At 38.7% G+C, this 24,174-nt stretch overlaps 1 protein-coding gene across 1 annotated transcript; it reads left to right on the top strand.

The window, feature by feature from the left end:
* Positions 1-4,645: 4,645 nt before the first annotated feature.
* LOC139729056 (uncharacterized) lies at positions 4,646-23,182 on the top strand. Its single transcript, XM_071639982.1, has 3 exons — positions 4,646-4,721; positions 19,782-20,067; positions 20,933-23,182. Exons 2-3 carry the CDS (start codon positions 19,834-19,836, stop codon positions 22,586-22,588), a joined length of 1,890 nt encoding a protein of 629 aa, XP_071496083.1. The 5' UTR covers positions 4,646-4,721; positions 19,782-19,833; the 3' UTR covers positions 22,589-23,182.
* Positions 23,183-24,174: the final 992 nt, after the last annotated feature.

The raw sequence follows: 24,174 nt of genomic DNA, 5'->3' as shown, positions 1-24,174 counted from the left end.
TGTCAGGCGCGCGCGACCCAAATGTATCAAAATTCACTTTTGGGATGTGACCTACTTTGACCCAGGGAAGGGGAAATCCCTTCCTTGAATCAACCTCCAAGGTCACAGAGCGGGCAAAAGATACTGGAAAAAAAATACTGTAATACTCAATAGTATAAAAGAACAATATAAAATGAAAGCTAAAACAATCAGAGAGAACAGACAGGTGATGAATATGCAAGCCCTTTATTATAGCGTATGAATCAATAATTTGTTCCCAATAATTGAGTAATGAGATACATAATTATGCTCTCTAGTCTAGAATCGATACAACTGCCCTAACTCGCAACATGTAGGCCTAAATAATTGATTATGTCGAAAAAAGACAGCACAATAGTATGAAACAAACAGGCAAAGAAAACAAAGATAGAGAGAGATCGAGTATTATCCAATTCCCGGATGACACCGTACAAAAGGAGTTTTTCACAAGCCATGGGAGCTAATTGATTAATCCTGGTTTTCAATTCAACCTTTCTCAACCTAGAAAACTGAAGAAACGAAAGCATAGTGCGTGATCCTTTTCAGACAATCCTAGCTTCATCCGTTGTTTATGATAGAGATACTGTTCATTTATTTTGAAGTAGAAGTTGTGAGTAAGAGTGTAGAATCCGATTGGATAGCTGTCAGTCGTTATTGATTGTTGTGGCAAAAAAAAAGACTTCATTTTTTGCTATGCTAAAATAAGTTAGGTATAGTAGCAACCATATTCGTCGTTCATGTTTGGGTGGGGTTGATAATCAATACTACACATTATTATTTTGTCAACTGAGAGGTTCGATTGGGTTTGTCCTTAAGCTTTCTATAGCATAAAGTGTCGACTCAGCTGGCATAGCATTGTCATTATCTAGGCATATAATAGTCATAACGAAATACTTAGATTTTAAATCAAAATGTTTTATCTCAAATAATGTAGAAACAACTCAAAGTCCTTCTCCCTCTAACGACTGGAATCTGTTGAAAGAGGAGGAGACCAAAAATATAGCACAGAAACATAAATTATAACGCGCGCAAACTTTAAGCAAGGATGATTCTTTTTAATAAAAGATTCTCTACAGACTTGTGAAACATGTTGTCATTTAGCTAGATGTGTTTGTTAGCGTCTCATGGGGGTCACACTAGCAAGCGCATCATATACAACTGGAAAACAACCATTTTAGGACCATGAACCTAAATTCGTGTCGACATTGTAAGTAAGCACGTTGCCAAGGGGACTGATAGAGTCGATTTTAACACACTCCTTCCCCAGCCCGTGACTGCAGGAGAGGTGTGATCCACACCGGGTGGATTACTAAGTACTCGTACACTGACTAAAATTTATGGAGTGAAATTTGTTGGAAGGGCATCCCCTATAGAGGGCGCAATAGCAGCTACTCTCCTACACTCTTCCCTAATCTGGTGCTTTTCGCGACAAGCAGTAACCAGCCTCGAGTCTCCGCGCCCCCGCCGCGCCGCCTGTATGGGCGGACTATTTATACAGAATCAATATCTTCTATGTTTTAACTTTACATGGAACTCAGATATAGGCCCTACAGACTGACAGTTGCTGACCAAATTAGTTCAATAATACGTGTTAGTATCACATGTTCTCAGAAACAATATTATAGCTCTCAGTACATTATGTGCACTGGGTGGAGGGGGGGGGGGAAGGGATGGCACTGAGCTTAATAGGGCCGATAACATATCAAACTGAAACATCATTATCATGAATCATTTCATTATTTCAAGGAAACATGGCCTTCTTTTCACTTGCTCTAAAGTCCTCGAAATTCCTTTCCCTGTCTTATCACCAAAGCCAAGAAATATACATCTCAATATCGTGTTTTTCCTGATCTGCTGTACAGCTTCAAGAAAGATATTGCTGAGGTTGACATTATTGTATAAAGAATTACGTTCAAGTTCAATGTCACGTTAAGTGCAGTAATTATAATTTTATCATGGTTATTTAGTTCGACTAAGTGACTTCTGCTTTGAGAGAAATTAAGACTTCTTTTGTATTTTTCCATTTTTCTATTAATGATTACAAGTAAACATCACTTTAAAGAGTATAAAACGTCGATGCAACTTACAGTATTAAGCTGAAGGATGCATGAAATGTAAAAATGAAAGCGCATTGTGTGAACGATTTTTTTTCTCCAAAATTAAAACCTGATCTGCTGCAACTACATTATTTTGCTGCATCTTCACTATCAAAATCAAGCCACATTGCTTTATCAATCATTCATGAAAACATTTTATTGCAGAACTTTTTTTGTACAGTATTTGACATCTCTTCATACCGCAATATTATAGACGGGTCAATTACTGCATAGCAATCATGTATAAAATAAAATACTAATTTTCAAGAGCATTACAAAAAACAAACAAACAAACAAAGAAAGAAAAAAAAAACCTTCCACGGCAGATCCTGTAATCTGTTTAACTTTCAGAGTACATTATTACCTCAAGTCAACGTGTTATACTGTATATAATACGCCGAATATTTCTTGAGGTTTTTATATTCGCGAACTTCGCGAGTCAGGTGCTATTCGCGAAATTAAAGACACGAGAAAATATTGACTCTGATCCCGATATGAATGTGACGCAAACGTTTGCAGTTCTCCGTTCAGTACAGTACTCCACGAGTTCGTCGGGTAGTCCCGATTCGCGAAAATTTAGACTCGCTAAATATATTGGCGTACATCTTGTATGGAGTAAAATACTCTGATGCCTTTTGGCATTTTGTTATAGTCAACAACATGATTGTGTGTGCTGAAAATGGTACGGACTCGAAAATACACTCGTATCGTACTCCATACACCGTAATGATATGTGTGCAAAGCAATGAAAACGGTAACACCCACATTTTACCTTTGCGCGCGCTGATAGGTTTTTGATTGGTCAGATTACAAGAAGACACACTAGATGGCAAAGAAAAAAAAAATGTTATGCGATGCGGAAGTACCAAGCGTCCAAGTATGTTTGTAGCAATATCAGGAATGCGGTGCGCTTAGGAAAAAAAAAACAACAACAACGCGTGCAACAAATCATGATGAACTTCAAGATATGACCTACTTATTTGACAAGAGGTGATACGTGACAAGTGTGTACTACACGTACTGTACTACACGTGTAACACGGTGTATAGTACATAAAGTACAAAACTGAAAGAGGAGAGAAAGGGAGAATTTAGTCTGCCGTGTATATAGTTCTATCCTCAGCTGCTACCTTGATTCTCCTTTTTTTTCCCTTCTTTATGGTGTCATCACCATTTTAACGCTAAAACCGGTATTAGATGATGCTGACGACAGCAAAATACATGGTAAAATGATACTAGCAACAATAGTGACAATATGAAAATTATTATAAAAATGATGATGATGATAATAATGATAATGATGATGATAATAATAATAATAATAATAATAATAATATAACATTGTTAACAAGAGGGAGAGAGAGAGAGAGAGAGAGAGGGAGAAAAGGGGATCAAGAAAGAAAACATACTTAACAAATAACATCGTCAACTTTCTGTAACATCTTGTGATTTCACTTACAGGTTAACTTGCAATCACAAAATATTATTATTATTATTGTTATTATAATTTTTATAATCTTGTATTATTATCATCTATTATTATCATTATTATTATTATCATAATAATCATCAATATCATCATTATTACTACCATTACTATTACTATGATTATTGTTATCATTATCATTATCACTATCATTATAATTATTACTATCATCATCATTATTATCATCATCATTTCTATTATCATCATTACAGTGCAGTAGTAGTAGTATATAGCTATAGATAGTTTTACTAAACAACATGTTAGTATAGGTACAGTATTACTAAACAACATGCACATAAACAGCCACACGGAAATCGCTTAGAACACCTGTTAGCAAAAACAATTCAGAAACAATTCAGATTCATTGATACGTGAAACCTGTTTTGAAGTACGTGTTCATTTGAAGAAGATACCCGCATGCAACGTTGTGGAGTTCATCGCCTTTAAATAGAATAATTCACTTTAATACTTACTGTAGTTGTGTGATCTTCAGAAGATGTCTATGTAGTTGAAGTAAATTCGCCTGTAGCGGCGAGAATTATGTTTGTGAAGATTTTACTACACGTTATAATAATTGTGGTCTTCTATTTTTGGGAATACTGAATGACCTTATTGATACTTCTATCAATGTATTGCTTTCTTCAGTCAAGTTGTTCACAAGGTTATATTGTTCTCTACTCGGCTATTATCGAAGCCAGAATGGTAATCGCTTCCAAAGGATGATTTACGGTACGTTGTCCAAAGACCATGGGAATGTGCGAGTCAGAATACGTTTTGTGTGTCAAGGGTCCCATTGAAATAACACATGCACACACACAATCATCTACTAGTAATCCCTACCGAGCTATTTATTAGTGCGTGTGTGCGAGAGAGCAGCAGGCCACCCGATTGCAGGCCAGCGAACCCGGACGATGTGTAATACGATGTGCGCAGCGCTGAAGCCAGCACGACCGACCGACCGCGTGTGTGTACTGACTTGTACAGACATAATACGATTCACACGAGGTAAGGCCACCTGACGAAGCCGATCCGTGTCAGAGGCGTTAGTGTGGGCATATCGCCATAATTTTTCTGGTTGTGGAGATCCCAGCAACCCCAAATTCCTGCTGATCAAAGTTCAAGGTATAGTCTTCCTCTGCAGCCTAGCAGAATATAAAAATGTTAAATATTGTGGTTTTAAAGACGAAGTTTACGAACTCCACAAAGTTGGTGTTTGGACGTCATGCGGTTGGATATGTGTTCGCTGTTATACTCAGTACATGTTAGTGTGTGTGAAGGATTCCGTCTGATCTGTGTGTGCTCGCAACTAGTTTGACATCGTAAGTAGACTGCAGAAATTGGTCCTGTGAACTTTAGCGATGAGTCGTTCATTTTGTCAGTTTTGGGCTGTCTTTTGACACAAACCGAGTAGTTAACGTTCGACTACATACTGTATGGTAATTTTGTGCACATGTTGTGTTGGATAAGTGTCTTACAAGGCAGTTTTTGGAGTTTTTCAGAGTCGTGAAAGTTGTAATCTTGTATAGATATGAGAAGAGTCGTGACGTAGTTGGAACGGGGGTCTGCCCAGCCAGTCGGCTGTGCTGTGTTGTGTGGGGGAGCAACCTGTTGACCTAAAGCACGCTTTCCGAGGAAAGGTTAATTTGCATAGCTCACGGCTCACGGAGATGGGGCGAATTTCGCTCCGGCGCGGTTTATTCGTCGACATCAAGATACTGTGAGTAGGAAAGAAGTAGAGATGAGCTTACAGTTGTGTCTCAAATTGTTGTAGCTACCCAGGGAAGAAAATTCTGACTTCTGTATGACCCCTATCTTATGTTCATCATAACTGCATGCACATTTCAGTGGGACAGTAGAACCTGTCTACCTTGATAAACAAGTGTATGCTATGCCTATGAGGTACCCTGACCATGACAAGCTGTGTCTTGAAAAGATGGGAAGAAACCATTCTGCTGTCTTCATAGATCTATTGATGAAATAATATTCTTCTCTTTCTTTGAGCGTGCTTATACAGGGGCGGATCCAGAAATTCCGTAAAGGGGAGGTTCCTTAAAATTAAAGGGGGGGGGGGAATGCACATGCCCCCCATTTTTTCTCTTTATTTTGTTTTAACAAAAAAAGAGGGAGCGTGCGCCTGGTACGCCCCCTCTGGATCAGCCACTGTAATATCTGCTGATACTTTGTTGCCTTGTGGGCATCAAAATCTCATGTTGAATGCACAGCTAGAGAAACATGATATAAATTGTAGCTACAGTGAATGTTGTTCAGATGTGATTTTTGTAAGTATAATATTGAGGACATTGCCAGTGATCTGATGAAAGCGCGAGGAAACTTGAGATGAGAAAGTTGATGGAAGAGGAAAATCTTGACAACGAGATGTAAGTTGCATCATCCTGAATATTATGACTGAATTTGTTTATGGCTGAATGTTATTTGTTTGTTTGTTTGGTTTTTTTTTTTTGCTGTCACCTGATTGTAATTTGTGCTTATGGTCTCCTTGGAATTTGTGCTTTGTTTACTGTCATGATGAAGGAAACAACAGTGGTCAGCAGTTAGCAAGTTGCGAGAAGCATACAATTTAAAGATTAGATGTTGGAATTTTTGCCAAAAGTGTATTTTGACCACTCCCAGACGTTCAGATCTTTGTTGCCATGCTTAAAAAATGCACATTGTACACTCCCAGACCCCCAGTCTGTTTAAAGTTGCTTTTTGTTTGATGACAAGATCAGGAAAAAGAAGTTTAAGTGTGTGAAACCAAATTATTATTAAAAGAAATCTTTGTTCACTCATGGTAACTGCATATAGTCATATACATTAGCATGTTATGGCTATGATATGCTCAAGACGAGAGTCGAATGACCCAGCGTGAAAAATATGATTGTGCTAGAAGCGGCTCAAAATTATGCTCAAGATGGTGCTTAGTGAAAGGACAAGTTCACCCTCATAAACATAAGGATTGAGAGAATGCAACAATATTAGTAGAACACATCAGTGAAAGTTTGAGGCAAATTGGACAATCGATGCAAAAGTTATGAATTTTTAAAATTTTTGTGTTGGAACCGCTGGATGAGGAGACTACTACAGCTTGTGAGTCATATGCGTACAACATAAGACAATAAAGACAATGTAAAAGAAAATTCAACATATTTTCACTTTTTTCGCATAATAAAAGAGCACTTGACTTGCCTCTTTCTAAAGGCAGGGGGAATAATATTACCCATAACATTTGTCGGTAACGAGTCAGGGGAATGTGTACTTTTTTCAAAAGATGGAATTTAGTGAAATTCTTTTAATATTTTCCTTATATTGTTGTACGCATGTGACATCTAAGTTATTCATACACTGCAGTAGTCTTCTCATCCAGCGGTTACTGCACAAAAACTTCAAAAATTCATAACTTTTGAACGGATTGTCTGATTTTCCTCAAACTTTCAATGATGTGTTGCACTAATATTGCTACATTCTCTCAATCCTTATGTTTATGAAAGTGAACTTGTCCTTTAAATTATTCTTCATCATATCAAACAAGCAAAATAAAAATAAAGTCCCCACATTTTTTTTTGCTGCCAATTCTCTCGACAATTCTCTCAAGTAAAAAAAAAATGAATAAATAAAAATCAAGGATTCACATTTCTGCCCATCAATTCTGTTGACAAATTGACTTACAAACAAATGAAACAAGAAAGTATCCCAATTTTGCTAGAATTATGCTCCAAAAAGGCCAAATTACAGTCTATGCCTAGCATAAAGCTAATTAGGTAGATGTATTAAAGAGCCCAAAGTTATACCAGAAAGCATGATTATGATGCCAACTCTGGCAACATTGGGTACGTTGTAGGACAACCAGAACACAAAATATCTTCTAACAATACTTTGGTACATGTATGAATAGAATGCTGTGGAATATTTTGCAGCAAAGTCTAAATAAAGTGCAAGAGATACATAGAGTCTATGACTGACAGCCTTGGGGTGAGTGTTTGAAGCACAACTTTTTCTTTTTTCTTTTTTTTTTCCACTCGGTGTATCTCACCCCCCTTTGGAAGGCAAAGTGAAGTGACGGATCCGTTAAAGTTCACATGTCCTTCTTCAGGGGTGGATCCAGAAATTTTGTAAAGGGGAGGGGCCTTTACAAAATTAAAGGGTGAGGGCGAATGAGCTCCCCTTTTTATGCCTCCGCCATGAAGTGGTGCCGGAGGCATTATGTTTTCGGGTTGTCCGTCCGTCCGTCCTTCCGTCCGTCCGTCCGTCCGTCCGTCCTTCCGTCCGTCCGTCCGTCCGTCCGTCCTTCCGTCCGTCCTTCTGTCCGTCCGTCCTTCCGTCCGTCCGTAATGAATTTTGTGGACAAGGTAACTATCAAAACCTGTTGAGGTATCCTAATGAAACTTGGCATGTATGTGTATTAGGAGGTCAAGTTGTGCCTATCAACTTTTGGGTGCACATGCTCAAGGTCAAAGGTCAAAAGGTCAAGGTCAAATACATAAAATTTCACTATTTCCACCATATCTATTGAATGCCTAAAGATATTTTCTTGAAACTTAGTGTATACATGTATTACCCAATTAAGATTCTCTGGTGAAAGTTTGGGTCATGAGGTCAAAGGTCAAAGGTGAAAAGGTCAGGGTCAAATACATAAAATTTCACTATTTCCACCATATCTATTGAATGCCTGAAGATATTTTCTTAAAACTTAGTGTATACATGTATTACCCAATTAAGATTCTCTGGTGAAAGTTTGGGTGATGAGGTCAAAGGTCAAAGGTCAAAAGGTCAAGTAAAAATATTAAAACTTCTTTTTTTTTCTCCATACCTTGGAAAATTGTTCAAGGTATCTTCTTGGAACATAGTATATACATATGCTGACTGGAAGTGATTATCTAGAGAATGTAGGGTTCATGGGGTCAAAGTTCAGGGGTCAAAGGTCAAGTGCAATACTTCAAAATTTTACTATTTCCCTCCTATCATGCAATGCCAGCAGGGTTATTTTTTTTACACTTGGTGTATGCATACATGTGTAACCTAATAGAAATTCTCTGGAAAGTTTTTTTTTCTTCTTTTTTTGCCTCAAAGGTCAAAAGGTCAAAGATCAAGTGAAAGTGCTGAACTAACTTTTTCCTCCATATCTCGGAAGTGGCTCAAGTTATCTTGAAACTTAGTACATATTATGCATGTTCTACCTGAAAGTGATTATCTTATGAATTTTAGGGTCAAGGGCCAGATGAAAATGGTAACAATTTACTATTCAATTCAGAAATTGTAATTTTTCTCCACACCTGTACCTTGAAAATTACTCAGTGCCTAAATGTATGAATGGGTCAAAGTCGAGTTAAAGTCCTTAAATCCCTAGATACATGCTCTCCTATTCATCCAATTAAACCTAGGTCAAGGAAGGTGAACATTCAACTTATTTGTGACAAACTTGTCATTTCAGTATTTTGCCAATTTTGTGAAAATGTAATCACACATTGTCCACATGTACTATCTAGACCTATTGGGAAAATCATGCATTATGGCGGAGGCATACCAGTCGCCAAAGCGACATTTCTAGTTTCTTTTTATTTCATTTGTTTAGGAAAAAAATAAACAGGGGGCGTGCACCCAATGCGCCCCCCTCTGGATCCGCCACTGTTCTCTATGAGCCAGAAAAATATGCATCAAGAACTTAGATGCAGTACGGAGCATGTCCTGCATTAGCTTGCTTAGACCTGTAAGCTGCTGTTCACATGGTCAGCTACAATTCATTGTGTGCCCAGTACAAATGATGGGGATGCAGGTAAGGCCCACAAGTAAAACATGCGCCTTGTGTGTGTGTGTGCATTGTTCTACTGTGCACGTCTTCCTTGTGGTCATGATGCTCTCCCGAGCACACAACAAATTATCAATTCATATTCAAGTGCTATCGGGTGTGAATGTGTCTGCATGTGAAGCACACCTTCGATCACTGCTGCTAATGTGCATTAAACAAGCTGTGTTGTGAATAATAGTGCTTTTCAACAATGACATGTGTACATCTATTGGTTTAATTGCAGAAGGGGGCTTTTTACTTGTATCTTTCGTTTTGGTCTAAACATGAAAATCAAATCTCAATCTGAAACCAGATCAAAGTGAATCATCGTGAAAGGGATTTGAAGAGTCATAAAAAATTATTACAGAAAGGCTTTTTACCTTCTAGGTCTTAAAGGATGCATATATAGCTTTTCATACTCATTAAAATGTATGTTCACATTAGCTTTGATCATGACTGAGCTGTCTGGTCTACAATATGCGCACAATGTCTAAGCACTGTAGGAATACATTGTACATGGTCTGTAAATAATTTTGTAAATTATGAATTGAAATAATTATTTAATTCACCTGTAATGCACCACCATGTCAGTTTCATTTCTGTTGGTATGCTATTTAAATACAAACAGGCTGCCCACCCGCTTTGTAAGATTGTCAAAGCTTTTTTACAGTGTTGCATCAAAGAGCTAGTCACAAACAGTACAATGTACAAATTTGTACATGTACAGTGTAAAACTATCCTATCATGCACTAAGCACAAGTGGTTCAGTTAGCGTGACAAGTCCTACCTCCCTGGTGTGACCACAAGCTCTCAGTCACATGGTCCCTGGATGGAGTCTGCTGGAATTGCTCAGTAGTGAACTGCTTGCCGGCAAGGCAGAAATGCCCACCGTTACTTTTTTTTTGTTTTTGGCAGTACTAAGTAATTACTCAAAATACTGCAGGTTTATTAGAAAAATTGTTTTCTTTTCAAAATTTTACTACTACACTTCTCTATCGTTAAAAAGAATCCCCAAAAACTACTGTTTTCTGCCAAAAATATGCTTTTCCCGCCATCAAAATACCGCAGTGCCATTTTACAAGGTTGGTAGCCCTTTGGAGTTGTCTTAAATTTGAAGCTCTCGAAGTTCAATGGGTGCTTGCATAAGCATTTTGATTGCTTCCTTTGTGACAATGTTCAGGTATATCTCCCATAATAATCCCCCATCAATGAAGATATCACTGTATATTTTCTTCAAATTTTGACATTAAAATTTTAAAGCTCAGCATCCTATTATAGTATTGTACAGTGTAATGAGTTTATCACATTACCACACCGTCACATCCAAAACTTGAATGGACTATCACAGATGACCTTAAGATGACCTCCTGTGGGACTCAAAGGGGACATCTGCAGCCATTTCAAAACTTCATGTACATGTACATTACATGTACATTACTAGTGTCGACCTCTTAATGTAAAATTTGCATGATGTGCCTAGTCTTACGATCAGACTAGTGACCTCATGAATATTTGGGGGAGGGGCAGCCTTGTGCTTAGAATGTCCACTCTCATTGGAGATTTGCCTTGGTGTAGAGTAAATATTGAGTATGATAGTACAGGTGGTCACATATTACTCCTGTGATATCATGCTGTATGATATGAGCACTGTGACATGCATTAGAAAAAAAAGAAAAAAAACAACCCAACAATAACAACAAGTGTCTGGAAGCCAGACTAAGTTTTTTTAGGACATTTAGAACATTATGCAGATAAAGGCCCATATATTCAAAAGTGAATGAGGCACCTCGTAAACATAACAACAGCAACAGCAAGTATTCAGTTGGGTTGGGCGGACCGATTTACAGGTATTGTGCTTTCTATACCAAGCCAGTAATTGAAAGCTGTCTTTCTGTACATGTAAATATCAAGATAGGATTTTGAGTGAGAGTACAGGTTAGTGACTTGTGTACATGTGTAAAATTTGATGAAGCATTGCATTTTCAGCAACAACAAAAAAGATCTTAAAGTAAACATGACATTTATGAAATGAAGAAAGTGAAACTAACCCCCCCCCAAAAAAAAAAAAAAATAAGGAAGAAGAAAAAAACCAAAACCAAAACAAAAACAAAACAAAACAAAACGCACATCATGCCACAAACAAGAAAATTGCAAGAGTAACATCTAGATGCATGCTAATTTTCAAACAGGTCAGTGCAAATATGCATGCACTACAGATGTTGCAGATTTAGGGAGGTAACGGAAAGTGTCAGTGTGTTGTGGGCTGAATGTATTAAGATTCCTGTTTTTATTTGTGTGAACCATTTTTTTTCAATTTTTAACATTCTTCGCTCCATCTCTAAAAGCAAGTGTGATCTGTGCGAGCTGCACTTGTGACATGCAAGAATTTCCATGCCCAACTGGCAGAGTTACAACCTTTGACCCTGTATCCAAGATAGCTCTTCTAGGCATCTTCCTCCCGCCCCTCCCTCCCCCCTTTTCAATCTCGGTAATGTCAGTGAAGCAAAGTGGTGATGGATCACCTGTTAGAGTGGGTTAGAAATGTGAAACGACAGCACAGAGGAATTGAAGAACTTGGTGCTTTCTTCTCTTCCGTAGTTGCCGAAGATATGAACTTCACTCAGTGACCCAGCAAGCCTTATATAATAACAACCACTTGATTTCTTTTTTGATAGTAAATGCACAAAAAAAAAAAAGAAGCATTATACCCCTATTCAGTTTTAAAACACCTTCGAACATTAATCTTAGGTTGACCAAATTGGGGGGGGGGGGTGGGGGGGGGGGGGGGGGGGGGGATGGAGGCTTCCAAATTAAGAAAAGATGGTTCAATAGGTTACAGAGCCTGTATGCAATTAGTGCATTGTGCGTAAATCAACTTCTGTTCATGTACAACATTTGTATGAGCTGAGCTTTAGTATAAAGTATTTTTGTGAATTGCTACTTGTCAGAAATTTGCTCATTTGTTCATTTTATGGTTTTGAGGGTCTAGTGATTGTTCTGATCTAGTAATCATGAAATAAAGAATAAATGCATAACAGATGACAATACTAGTACTGGATAGTTTTACATGGGATTCGCTGTACATTAATCTACATTGTAGTAGTGTGTTCTGGTATTGGATTTACTGTACTAGCATATTATGCCCCAAATACCAGTACGTCATTACCCATGCAGCTTGCTACAACCATGGAGGTACAAAACCATGCTACAACTGTAGACCTGCAGATACTGTAGATACTGGTTGCATTGTTTTTGAGCATTTTCATGTTCGTACATTATTATTTTTGTGGTTCAAAGGTGATTTTCACAATTCGCAAAAATAAAACAACGCTGAAAATTTCAGCTCAAACATTATTGTTTGGCACACTTGATCCTCTCCCCCCCCCCCCCCCACCCCCGTTATGGTTGAACAGGTGTAGAAAGTGGTATGTAGTACATGTACATGAAATTTGAATAATTATTATGATTATGATTATTCAGTCTTATTTACACAGGGTAACTACTTCAGTGATCTGAGCACTCTTCTCAGTGGGCAGTGTTCGCATCAGAAGGAGTCTAATACAAATAAAATACAATACAACAAAATGGAAAAAAATTAGAATTTAGGAAGTGCTAATCAGGATGCTACATACATGTAAGCACTTGCCCGATTGCCCGGGGCAAGTGAAAATCAAATTCGGGCAAGTGTTTTTGAACAATGAGAACTAATGCTTGCCCGAATTGGGCAAGCAAAGCATTGGAGCCACCCTTTTTTCACTTATTCCCCCCCCCCCCAACATACCCACAAAGTCAACCATACAGAAGCCCAAGATAATGGCTCTTTAGTGATGCAAGACACTTTATATGTCATTTCAGCAACTGTCCAACACTTATGTGAAGAAGCCCCAGTGCAATGTAACAGCAACACTTGATCGGACCAAGTTTGTTACTCCATTGTGATTAAACATGCAAATCGATGTGTGCTGTTTATTCAAATGATTGTGTTTTATTAAGCCCTTGACGTACAGATGATTTTCTTTATTATTTCCTTATATTTTGGACTTTTTTTCGGGCAAGCAAAATTAATGTTCAGGCAAGTGTTTTGCAGCAAATTTGACAATCCGCTTGCCCGACTGGGCAAGTGGTTAAAAAAAGTTATGTAGCACCCTGCTAATGAATATTACTTCTAACATGTCTTAGATGTTGCCTCTCGTTAAAACTTGTTTACTAGGTGAATTATGTACAGTATGCTTGTGGGTCAATGCATTCCAGAAGGCCACTCCAGGAAATGAAAATGCCTTTCTTCTACTCTCCAAACTGACTTTGGGTAATATGAGTCCATTACTGTATAACCAGAAATGTTCGTGTGCATTTTAATTTTGCGAATTTCGCGAGAGCTAAGACTCACAATATTACAAAGCATGCGGATGTTCCAGTCTGTAATACTGTATTGAATGCCAGTGGTAATTTGTGAACAATTTCATGCTGCGAAAAAAGGCTGTCGGCTTCAGTTTTGCAGAAAATTGTACGCCTCGGAAATATCTTGCTTTACATTTTTTTTAATGAGAATTTCTTGTTCTGTAGCCATGTGTTCATCTGCACTGATGATAAATGAGGTTATTTTTTTCTGTGACTTTGATGATCTCTTGATGTACGTCATGTACAGTGTACAGCTGTATTAAAAAGGGTGTACAATGTACCATGTACAAATGTACTGCAATTGTTATCATATCTGACTGTTATTTACATTTTTGTTTCAATGGAGGCTGGATGATTTTTGTGGGTATTTTGTCTATAGTCAGTTTGACTTTACCAATGCTCAGAAGCTAGCCCATGTTTATCTTTTCAAGTTCAAACATGAGATCAGACTTAACAGAGTGGTGTGAAGATATTAAAGGACAAGTTCACCTTCATAAACATAAGGATTGAGAGAATGTAGCAATATTAGTAGAACACATTGAAAGTTTGAGGAAAATCAGACAATCCGTTCATGAATTTTTGAAGTTTTTGTGCAGTAACCGCTGGATGAGAAGACTATTGCAGTGTATGAATAACTTAGATGTCCCATGCGTACAACAATATAAGGAAAATATAAAGAGAATTTCACAAAATTCCATCTTTTGAAAAAAAGTACACATTCCCCTGACTCGTTACCGACAAATGTTATGGGTAATATTATTTCCCCTGCCTTTAGAAAGAGGCAAGTCAAGTGCTCTTTTATTATGCGAAAAAAGTGAAAATATGTTGAATTTTCTTTTACATTTTCTTTATACTGTTGTACGCATATGACTCACAAGCTGTTGTAGTCTCCTCATCCAGCGGTTCCAACACACAAATTTTAAAGATTCATAACTTTTGCATCGATTGTCCAATTTTCCTCAAACTTTCGCTGATGTGTTCTACTAATATTGTTGCATTCTCTCAATCCTTATGTTTATGAAGGTGAACTTGTCCTTTAATATAGTGTGAGAGTGAAGAGGAGGAAATTGAGGAAATATGATGTTTACACAGTATAGTCACAATACACAAGAAATGCTTCTCCATTCTACTTATAAGGCTTTCATTTCGTTTTTCCCTCTTCTTGATCAATACTTATCATTGGATGAACATTATTTTTTTGGTACTTTGCTCCTAATCACCAACAAAATATTTGTAACATAATTACCCCTCATGCAGGAGCAGGCACTGCTCCAAGTGGATTGCCATTACACTGGGTTCTTTCAACATTTCAGTGTTTTTTATTTCTCTTGATACAAGGTAATGGAAGAATGTTGCAGTGATTCTGACTTTTCTCCACATACAGTATGATGCAGTACATATTTTATTCCCAAAGTACCAACTAAAATATAGACATTTTGTAGAAGTATCATTCATTTGTTTCTCTATTTCCCTCTTCATAGTGGGTTACTAAAATTCATGAAAGTGATTAAAAGTGCTTTATTCAAGAAGATTTGTTGTTCTAATCATCTAATCACAATCGGTAAGTGAATACTACATCCAGTTAATCTCGTAATACAATTATTGTCCCCTCCGAACGAGTTCGAGCAGGGGACTATGAAACGGGCTCCGTACGTGTGTGTGTCCGTGTGTCCGTCCGTCCGTGTGTGCGTCCGTGTGTGATCAAAATGTTCAAAATGCTACTCCTTCGCCATTTCTAACCCGATTTTGATTCTGTTTGCTTTATATGATAGCACTACATGGGAGCTTTGAAACTTCTATACAGAATTTCAGTTGTGACCTTTGACCTTGACCTTTGACCTATATTGTACATTTTGCTTCAAAATGCTACTCCTTCGCCATTTCTAACCTGATTTTGATTCCGTTTGCTTTATATGATGGCACTAGGTGAGGGCTTCAAAACTTCTACACAGAATTTTGACCTTTGACTTCTTTGACCTTTGACCTTGATTTTTGACCTATATTGTACATTGCCTACAAAATGCTACTCCTTTGCCATTTCTAACCCGATTTTGATTCTGTTTGCTTTATGTGATGGCACTAGGTGAGGGCTTCAAAACTTGTACACAGAATTTTGACCTTTGACTTCTTTGACCTTTGACCTTGATTTTTGACCTGTATTGTACATTTTGCTACCAAATGCTACTCCTTCGCCATTTCTAACCCGATTTCGATTCCGTTTGCTTTATGTGATGGCACTAGGTGAGGGCTTCAAAACTTCTACACAGAATTTTGACCTTTGACTTCTTTGACCTTTGACCTTGATTTTTTTACCTATATTGTACATTGGCTACAAAATGCTACTCCTTTGCCATTTCTAACCCGATTTCGAGTCCGTTTGCTTTATGTGATGGCACTAGGTGAGGGCTTCAAAACTTCTACATAGAATTTTGACCTTTGACTTCTTTGACCTTTGACCTTCATCTTTTTACCTATATTGTACATTTTGCTACTAAATGCTACTTCCGGCGGGGACATATATTACGCACCGCGTAATTTCTACTTTTCCTTGTTTGTTGTTGTTTTTCCTCTCTCTTTGTGATTATGATACCAAACCAGATGCTAATGTCCTGGTGCTATAGTAGCAGCATAAGCTCAATAGCAGCAGCCCTAGTATGAGTACCACTGCACTGTGCATTATTAGTCCACAGACTAAAATAAGTATTCATGGGCCGAGTTTGTGGATTAAAATTATCTAAACCTGAATTACTGACCAAAATTATAATAAGGTTTTTGGAAATATTGTAAAAATATATCGTTATTTACAAAATCATGTGAAATACTTCATAGCAAGAATGAATTGGCATAAGGATTGTTTAAAGCAATTCCTTGAATTTGACCAACTGTGATGGCTGTGTGTAATGTAACTACAAATATTAAGACAATGAGATGGTGCTAAACAATGCCATAACCTGGGGTATGATGGTATTTATTATTATTATTATTATTATGACTCCTGCTAAAACACTGAACAAATGGTGCTTATATACTGTACATTGATGAAAGGCAATTTGTTGATCAGTGGCAGTTCCAGTTTAAAGGGGAATCGACAAAAACATTTGGAATTACGTATTTATTGTATTTTATCAACTATGTCTAGAATCAAACCAATAAATGTCTTCACTGCTATCATTACTTTTATGTAAGTAATGCACATATAAATGGTAGTGTACTGCCACACCATGAGATAGCAGCATGTGGTACACAACATACACCTACATGTATTGTATAAATTGCAGTACATACAGTTGTATGTGCATGTACTGTATCAACATTGTTATCAAGAATGGAAAGGTAATACCCAAGGAATATTGGAATTGAGCACACTATCACTGTATACCAACACATAATTTTTTTGCAGGTGTACAAGTGTAGCTTGGTTGGTGTCAGCATGTGCTTTGCAGCAAAGACTGGGTACTGTAGATATGAAACCAGCCCCCCAAACACTCCAGGAAGTGAACCAGAGCACTTTGTTAAAACTCATTAAAACACTTCCTGGTCCAAGTGTTTTCAGAGCATTATGCTCGCAGAGAGCCATTTTACCGAAAGCACAGCTACATAGACTTGCTCGCATGAGGGAGACTCTGTTTTGCCTCTTGTAAGAATGCTCTGTGCCTTAAATTCTCTTTCTCTTTGTTTCTGTCTCTTTCTCTGATACACACACATACACACACACACACACACACACACACACACACACACATACGTGTGCACACCCAAGAACTGTTGAATATCATTTGTGATCAGTTGGTTTCTCTAGGATTGATTTGATAGATCTTTATGCTTCATTGTATGTATTCCCATCACTGCTTGTGATCTCCGACAAACACAATTGCCCATTTATAGCTGATTGTGGAAATTTGTGTTTTCTTCCCTAAGATTGCATGCATTTGTGGTCGGTGCCTCATGTTAAACGCGCCAGTAGGATCGGGTGTGTTTGGATGGAGAGTCATGATTAGCCAATTTTAAAGGGATCGTACAGTTTTGGTTGAGACCTAATTTCAGGTTTCTAACATTTTTTCTGTGAAATAATGAGAAACCTCTTGTGAAATATGAAAGAGCATGTTATTCTATGAGGAATTCAACGTTTATTTGATGAAAATTGGTTTTGAAATGGCTGAGATATCCAAAAAGAGCGATTCTAATAAAGTGTGGGACCCACACTTTATTACGATCGCTTTGTTATACTTTGTTTTTGGATGTTTCAGGCATTCCAAACCCGATTTTCATCAAATAAACTCTGAATTCCTCTTAAAGTGGTATGCTCTGTACTATATCATAAGTGTTTTCTTGGTATCTCGCAAAAAGTTAAAAGCTCAATTCTCATCTCCACCAATACTGTACCTTCCCTTTAAGTGACACGATCTGCCATGATGTGATCTCCCATTCAGAGTTAGTATGATCCAATAGAATTGTCCCTATTGAGTCCATGATTTAGTCCATATCTTACACAGTCATTATGATTAACATCCTCGATATGGGACCATCTGGTACGTGCAGATACATTGCAGTACGTGCCAGTACGGCCATCATGGAATTTTTTTGCATGCATTTTAATTTCGAGAATTTTGTGAGAGCCAAGATTTGCGAAATTAAAATGCATGCAAAAGTTCTTGTCTACACTAGATACATTGAATGCCAGTGCAATATCGCGCAAATTTCATGCCTCAAAAAAGGCCGCCGGCTCCAGTTCCTGAAAATTTCATGCCATGAAAGCTTCTTGCCTTACACTTAGTTAAAGGGATGGTACAGTATTGGTGGAGATGAGAATTGGGCTTTTAACTTTTTGTGAGATACCAAGAAAACACTTATGATATAGTACAGAGCATACCATTTTAAGAGGAATTCAAAGTTTATTTGATGAAAATCGGGTTTGGAATGACTGAAACATCCAAAAACAAAGTAAAACAAAGCGTTCATAATAAAGTGTGGGTCCCACACATTTCAAAATTCAAAAATGTTGAATTCCTCATAGAATCACATGCTCTTTCATAATTCATAAGAGATTTCTCATTATCTCACCAAAAAAGGTTAGAAACCTGAAATTAGGTCTCGACCAAAACTATACAATCCCTTTAATATGTTTTATAGTGACCAAGTGAAAAAAAAAAAATCCAAACTCGATGCAGGGTCGCCAAAGAACTTGTGATGACTAATAAGAAGGACAACCCTTGCTCGTTTGACATGAATTGACCGGAAAAAAAAAAAAAATCATATTTTCATCATAGAGGAAAAAGTCAAGAAAATGGGTATTTAGATACTTGACCAAATATGAAAAGTATAAATGATGACTATTTAACTACACTGTATCTGGAATGGAATGATTTGGCCGCTTTTTTGATAATTGATTTTGTCAGTCACGTGAGGGTAATGTTGTTTGCAGAATTTCTTGTTTGTCTGGCTTACATTAGTATATGTACCATGAAGTGTCCCTAATGGCACATTTTATGGGAATACATTCTTTCTCTGTTTGTTGGTCGTGCTGCACTCGATAGCATCCTCTGAATCAGGAAGCATACTTTCTCATGCATTCGAGAACAACGAATGGAAAATTATTATAATATTTCATTCTTACTGTCTCATACAGCAGGCGTATTGGTATCTCCAGGTGTATGCTCTTTGGAGCAATGCCAGGCATTGTGTGATAAGTTTGTCTTTGTAGATTATCTGGAATATTTTTGTCTTTCCTGTACAGTGCAATGTGCATCGTCTTGTATGCCAAGTATTAAAAGTGCAACTGATAACACATACATGTACATGTACGGTATAGTGGCAAAATATAATGAAATATTGACTGTCTTGTGTTGTTTCACGCATACCTATTCAGAATTATAGATATCAGAAGGAAATTTCACTTTTTGTATTATCTGCAACAGTCTCAAAGTCTCTGATAAGTCTTTATATCAAAAAGTTGGCATGGTCCTATAGATAGCATCGTTTTGTTTTGTTTTTGCATTTCTCAGGCTTCTGCTCCGCTTTCGTAATCAATCGCAAGTCTTCCAGTGGTGGTAAATCATGGGTAAGCCGAAGTTGAAGGCGGGTAGGAACGCCGTGGAGAAGATGACACGGCGTCCCCGAAAGAATGTGCTGAAAATCAAGATGGGCTCCACCGACAGGAAGAGGATTCGAAACGGCAAGCTCAGCAAGGCCCTCGACTCCATCAACGATCCCGACTACGTCGCTGAGACAGAGAGCATCGGCAGCGACAGTGTGGAGCTCTCGGATGATCTCCTCAACCAGATCGAAGAGGTATTGATTGTCAGTAGAACGTACAACGTAGGACATCCGGTGATTTCAAATACTGTTTAAAGTTGTTATTTTCCCTTACAGACATTTCCGCTAGATGCTGGTTTTGCAAATTGACACCGACATTATAATGAATGCGCTGTTATGTGCTATTACCACAGCGCATGGCGACATTTTCGCGTAGCGTTAATTTCGCGATCCAACTGTGATTCATGAAATTTACGAAAATTGAACCATCGTGGAAATAACAGCTTGTACAATCCAATGTGCAGTGAATGTTGGTTTCCATGCCCGTATTCCAAGCTTTTGAAATGCAGACTAAATAGTGAACAAAATTATGTTCATTTTATCATGAAGTTTTCAGTAATGACTGTTTTCTTTTGGGAAAAAAAGGGAAATTGCTTCTTTTTTTAAAATAAAACCAACATTCTGTCCAGTCCTTAGTTTGGCATACTAGTAAATGGGACTTCATTTATGCAATAGTCCATATTACTTCAGAAGCTGTTTTAACAGTTCCTATGGCATACCTTAAAATATCTCAGTTAGTGCATAAAATCTGATGTTATATTTTTCAGGATGAAAATTAAGAAAGTCTGAAATATTTACGTAGGTTTCTTGAACGGATTGTCATATTTTCCTCGAATTTCACTTTTATGTGTTCTGCTGTATTGATGCGTTTACTCAGTCTGTATTTGAGTATCATTCCCCTTCAAGTGATATGTGTTAAATTTGGTTGAAATGCACCATATGACCAAAAATTTGATGCATACAGACATCAGTAACTTTTTTTTTTTCTGTTGTTAACCTTGTTGATATTACATTTTTGCTTCATCTACCAACTTATTTATTTTTGCTCATTGTACAACAGATTGAGATGGAGGATGCTGATAACAGCAAAATTGAAGATTCCGGGCGGGGCTTTGAGAAACTGTCTACCTCCAAGAAACTGCAGACCATGAAGCGCAACCCAAAGACCGGTCAGTATGAGTGCCCCTACTGTGTGTTCTGCTCCCCGTACTACAGCGCAGTAGCCAGCCACACCCTGATCCACACGGGCGAGAAACCGTTCCGCTGCAAAATCTGCGGCTACCGCGCCCGGCAGCGCGGCCACGTGGTGGTGCACATGCAGATGCACGAAGAGCTGAAGCCCTACAAGTGCGTCAAGTGCGACTACTCCACTACCCAGCCGTCCCATCTCCGCATCCACATGCGTGTCCATGCCGACCAGGAGGACAACGATGAGGAGAATGGTGGGGAGGGCAGCTCCTATATCAAGGAGCAGCTGGCATCTCTCAAAGAGCAGATGAAGAGCGAGGAGGAGAAGATGCAGCTGTTCTCGTGCGACCAGTGTGAGTACGTCACCAAGCGCAAACACAACCTCATACAGCACCTGGCGGTGCACACCGGTGCCAAGCCGTACAAGTGCGATCTCTGCGACTACTCCTCAAGCCAGAAGGGCCACCTCAACGTCCACATCCGCACCCACACCAAGGAGAAACCCTTCAAATGCCCCAAGTGCCCGTTTGCCTCCACCGTGCCAAAGTCTCTCCGTGAGCACCTGCAGATGCATTACGGACAGCGCCCTCTCAAGTGCCCTTATTGCTCTTTCTCTTCCAGTCAGGCTTTCTCCATCAAGCGCCACATTGCCCTGCACGAGGAGGTCAAGACGTATGCCTGCAAGTTCTGCAAGTACAAGACTACGGTCGAAGAGGATTTCAACGCCCACCGTGCCATTCACACTCAAACTGCTTCTTACAAGTGCAACTACTGTCCCTATGAGTCGCCCTTCAAGCACATCTTTGACACCCACGTGCTGACCCACACAGAAGCTCTGGGAATCACCCAGGAAAATCGGGTCCCCAAGCCCAACATTCCATCCATGCGAGCCCGGCAGGGGGTGAAGAACCGCCTGCGCAACACCCGCAGGTCCGAACACGCTGAGACCCCCGGCAAGAAGCCCGAGCCGGGGCACGCCGAGATCCCCGCCAAGAAGCCAGAACCTGGAAGCCTGCACGTGGTAGCCTCTGCATCCTCAACTCCAGCCAAGCAGCCCAAGGCAAGCCCGGTCCCCGCCACGGAACCCGACGAATTAACCGTGGACATTGATGACGACGATGATGACGACTATAACAGCGAAGATGGCAACCCCAAGCAGGTTAAAGCCATCAGAAAACAGACCTCACCCACCCCAGAAGACACGGCCCGCACCGTCTCCACTTCGATGCAGACCATGCCGCCTCCTTCCCCGGAGCCGCCAGTGACGCCTTCCTTCTCCGACAAAGCGGTGCCGTCCATCGACGAGATCTCCACGCCAACCCCTACCCCAGAGGACACACACTCTCAGCCTGACATCAACGGAAACCATGAAGAAGTTCTTGAACAAGACTCTGTGATGGAGATTGAGATCGAGAACCCCATGGACAAGCTCTTCACCTGCGAGTACTGTGATCGCGAATTAGTCGGTCAGGAGGACTGGCGGCGACATGTATCGCGCCACTTCATGGAGTGGCCGGAGATTAACTGATCTCTCCCCCGTCTCAGGCAAGTCAGTCACCTGACCATCTTCCTGCATGAAGTCGGGGTGAAATATTTGTAGAATATTTTGTTCATCAAGTGTGGACAGTACAGTGCCTTATGAAGTAGCATTACAGTCGATTGAACAACAAGCCTTCCATAAACTTTCAGGATGTTGAAACAGCTGTTTCTTTGTCTTTCCCCATAGTGAGGTCTTCAGTATGTGACATTTGTTAATGCTGGATTAAGTAGAATATACAGAGAACTAAGCCTTCCAATAAATTATGTGTGTTATCCATATTTGCTTCTTCTTAGCAGACAAGATCACTGACTTTTCAATATGAAATATCCTTCACTGACAATGAATGTTATCTGTTTATTTGTTTTTATCGTTAGGTGAAGAAAAACAAATGTCCTTTTTTTAACCAACTTTTGTAAACATATTTTTTTTCTGTTTTATATAAATGGGAATGCATTGTACTAATGTTTTGAGAGTATCATGTCAAAAAAATTGAGTTGTAAAAAATGTGTTATCATACATCTAAATACTGGTTCAGCTCTTTCCAAGTCACAGCAGTCATGTTTATGCTTCCATTTTGTGTGATTGTAGGTGGATATCCAAATGGTCTTGTCATGCTGAAATATGCTCCCAGTTGCACTCTCAAATGTATTTAAAGGACAAGTTCACCTTCATTAACATAAGGATTGAGAGAATGTAGCAATATTAGTAGAACACATCATTGAAAGTTTGAGGAAAATCGGACAATCCGTTCAAAAGTTATGCATTTTTGAAGTTTTTGTGCAGTCACCGCTGGATGAGAAGACTACTGCAATGTGTGAATAACTTAGATGTCACATGCGTACAACAATATACGGAAAATATAAAGAGAATTTCACAAAATTTCATCTTTTGAAAAAAGTACACATTCCCCCGACTCGTTATCGACAAATGTTATGGGTAGGTATTCCCCCTGCCTTTAGAAAGAGGCAAGTCAAGTGCTCTTTTATTATGCGAAAAAAGTGAAAATATGTTGAATTTTCTTTACATTTTCTTTATACTGTTGTACGCATATGACTCACAAGCTGTAGTAGTCTCCTCATCCAGCGGTTCCAACACAAAAATTTTAAAAATTCATAACTTTTGCATCGATTGTCCAATTTTCCTCAAACTTTCACTGATGTGTTCTACTAATATTGTTGCATTCTCTCAATCCTTATGTTTATGAAGGTGAACTTGTCCTTTAACACACACACACATCTCATTAAGACCAACTGAAAATGTAATAATTTATTTATTTGTTTTTTCCCCTTCTAATGACTGGTTACCTTCATGCATTATCCTTGTTTCTGATTGCAATCTGATTGTTTGTGCCTTAAGTATTGTGCCTGAGAAATCATGTGCTCATGAGTGAAGTATTGTGCCTGAAGATCAATGTGCTTGTGATTTCTTGTGATTTGAGGCATCTTAATTGATGACTTTATGCTTTCACGTATGAACTCAACCCGTATGGATTAATACTGGTATTTTTGTGCAGTGGAAAAAAGTGCAGAGTTGCACCAAACAACCTACTACCAGACTAACTTATCAAATGATTA

The sequence above is a fragment of the Diadema antillarum genome, unplaced genomic scaffold (genome assembly GCF_040938485.1).
Source record: "Diadema antillarum isolate AM-2024a unplaced genomic scaffold, OU_Dant_1.0 seq00000217_RagTag, whole genome shotgun sequence".
In the NCBI taxonomy this organism is placed as follows: Eukaryota; Metazoa; Echinodermata; class Echinoidea; order Diadematoida; family Diadematidae; genus Diadema; species Diadema antillarum.
Note: the sequence above shows the minus strand (reverse complement) of the source record. Positions and strands in the feature narration are given on the sequence as shown.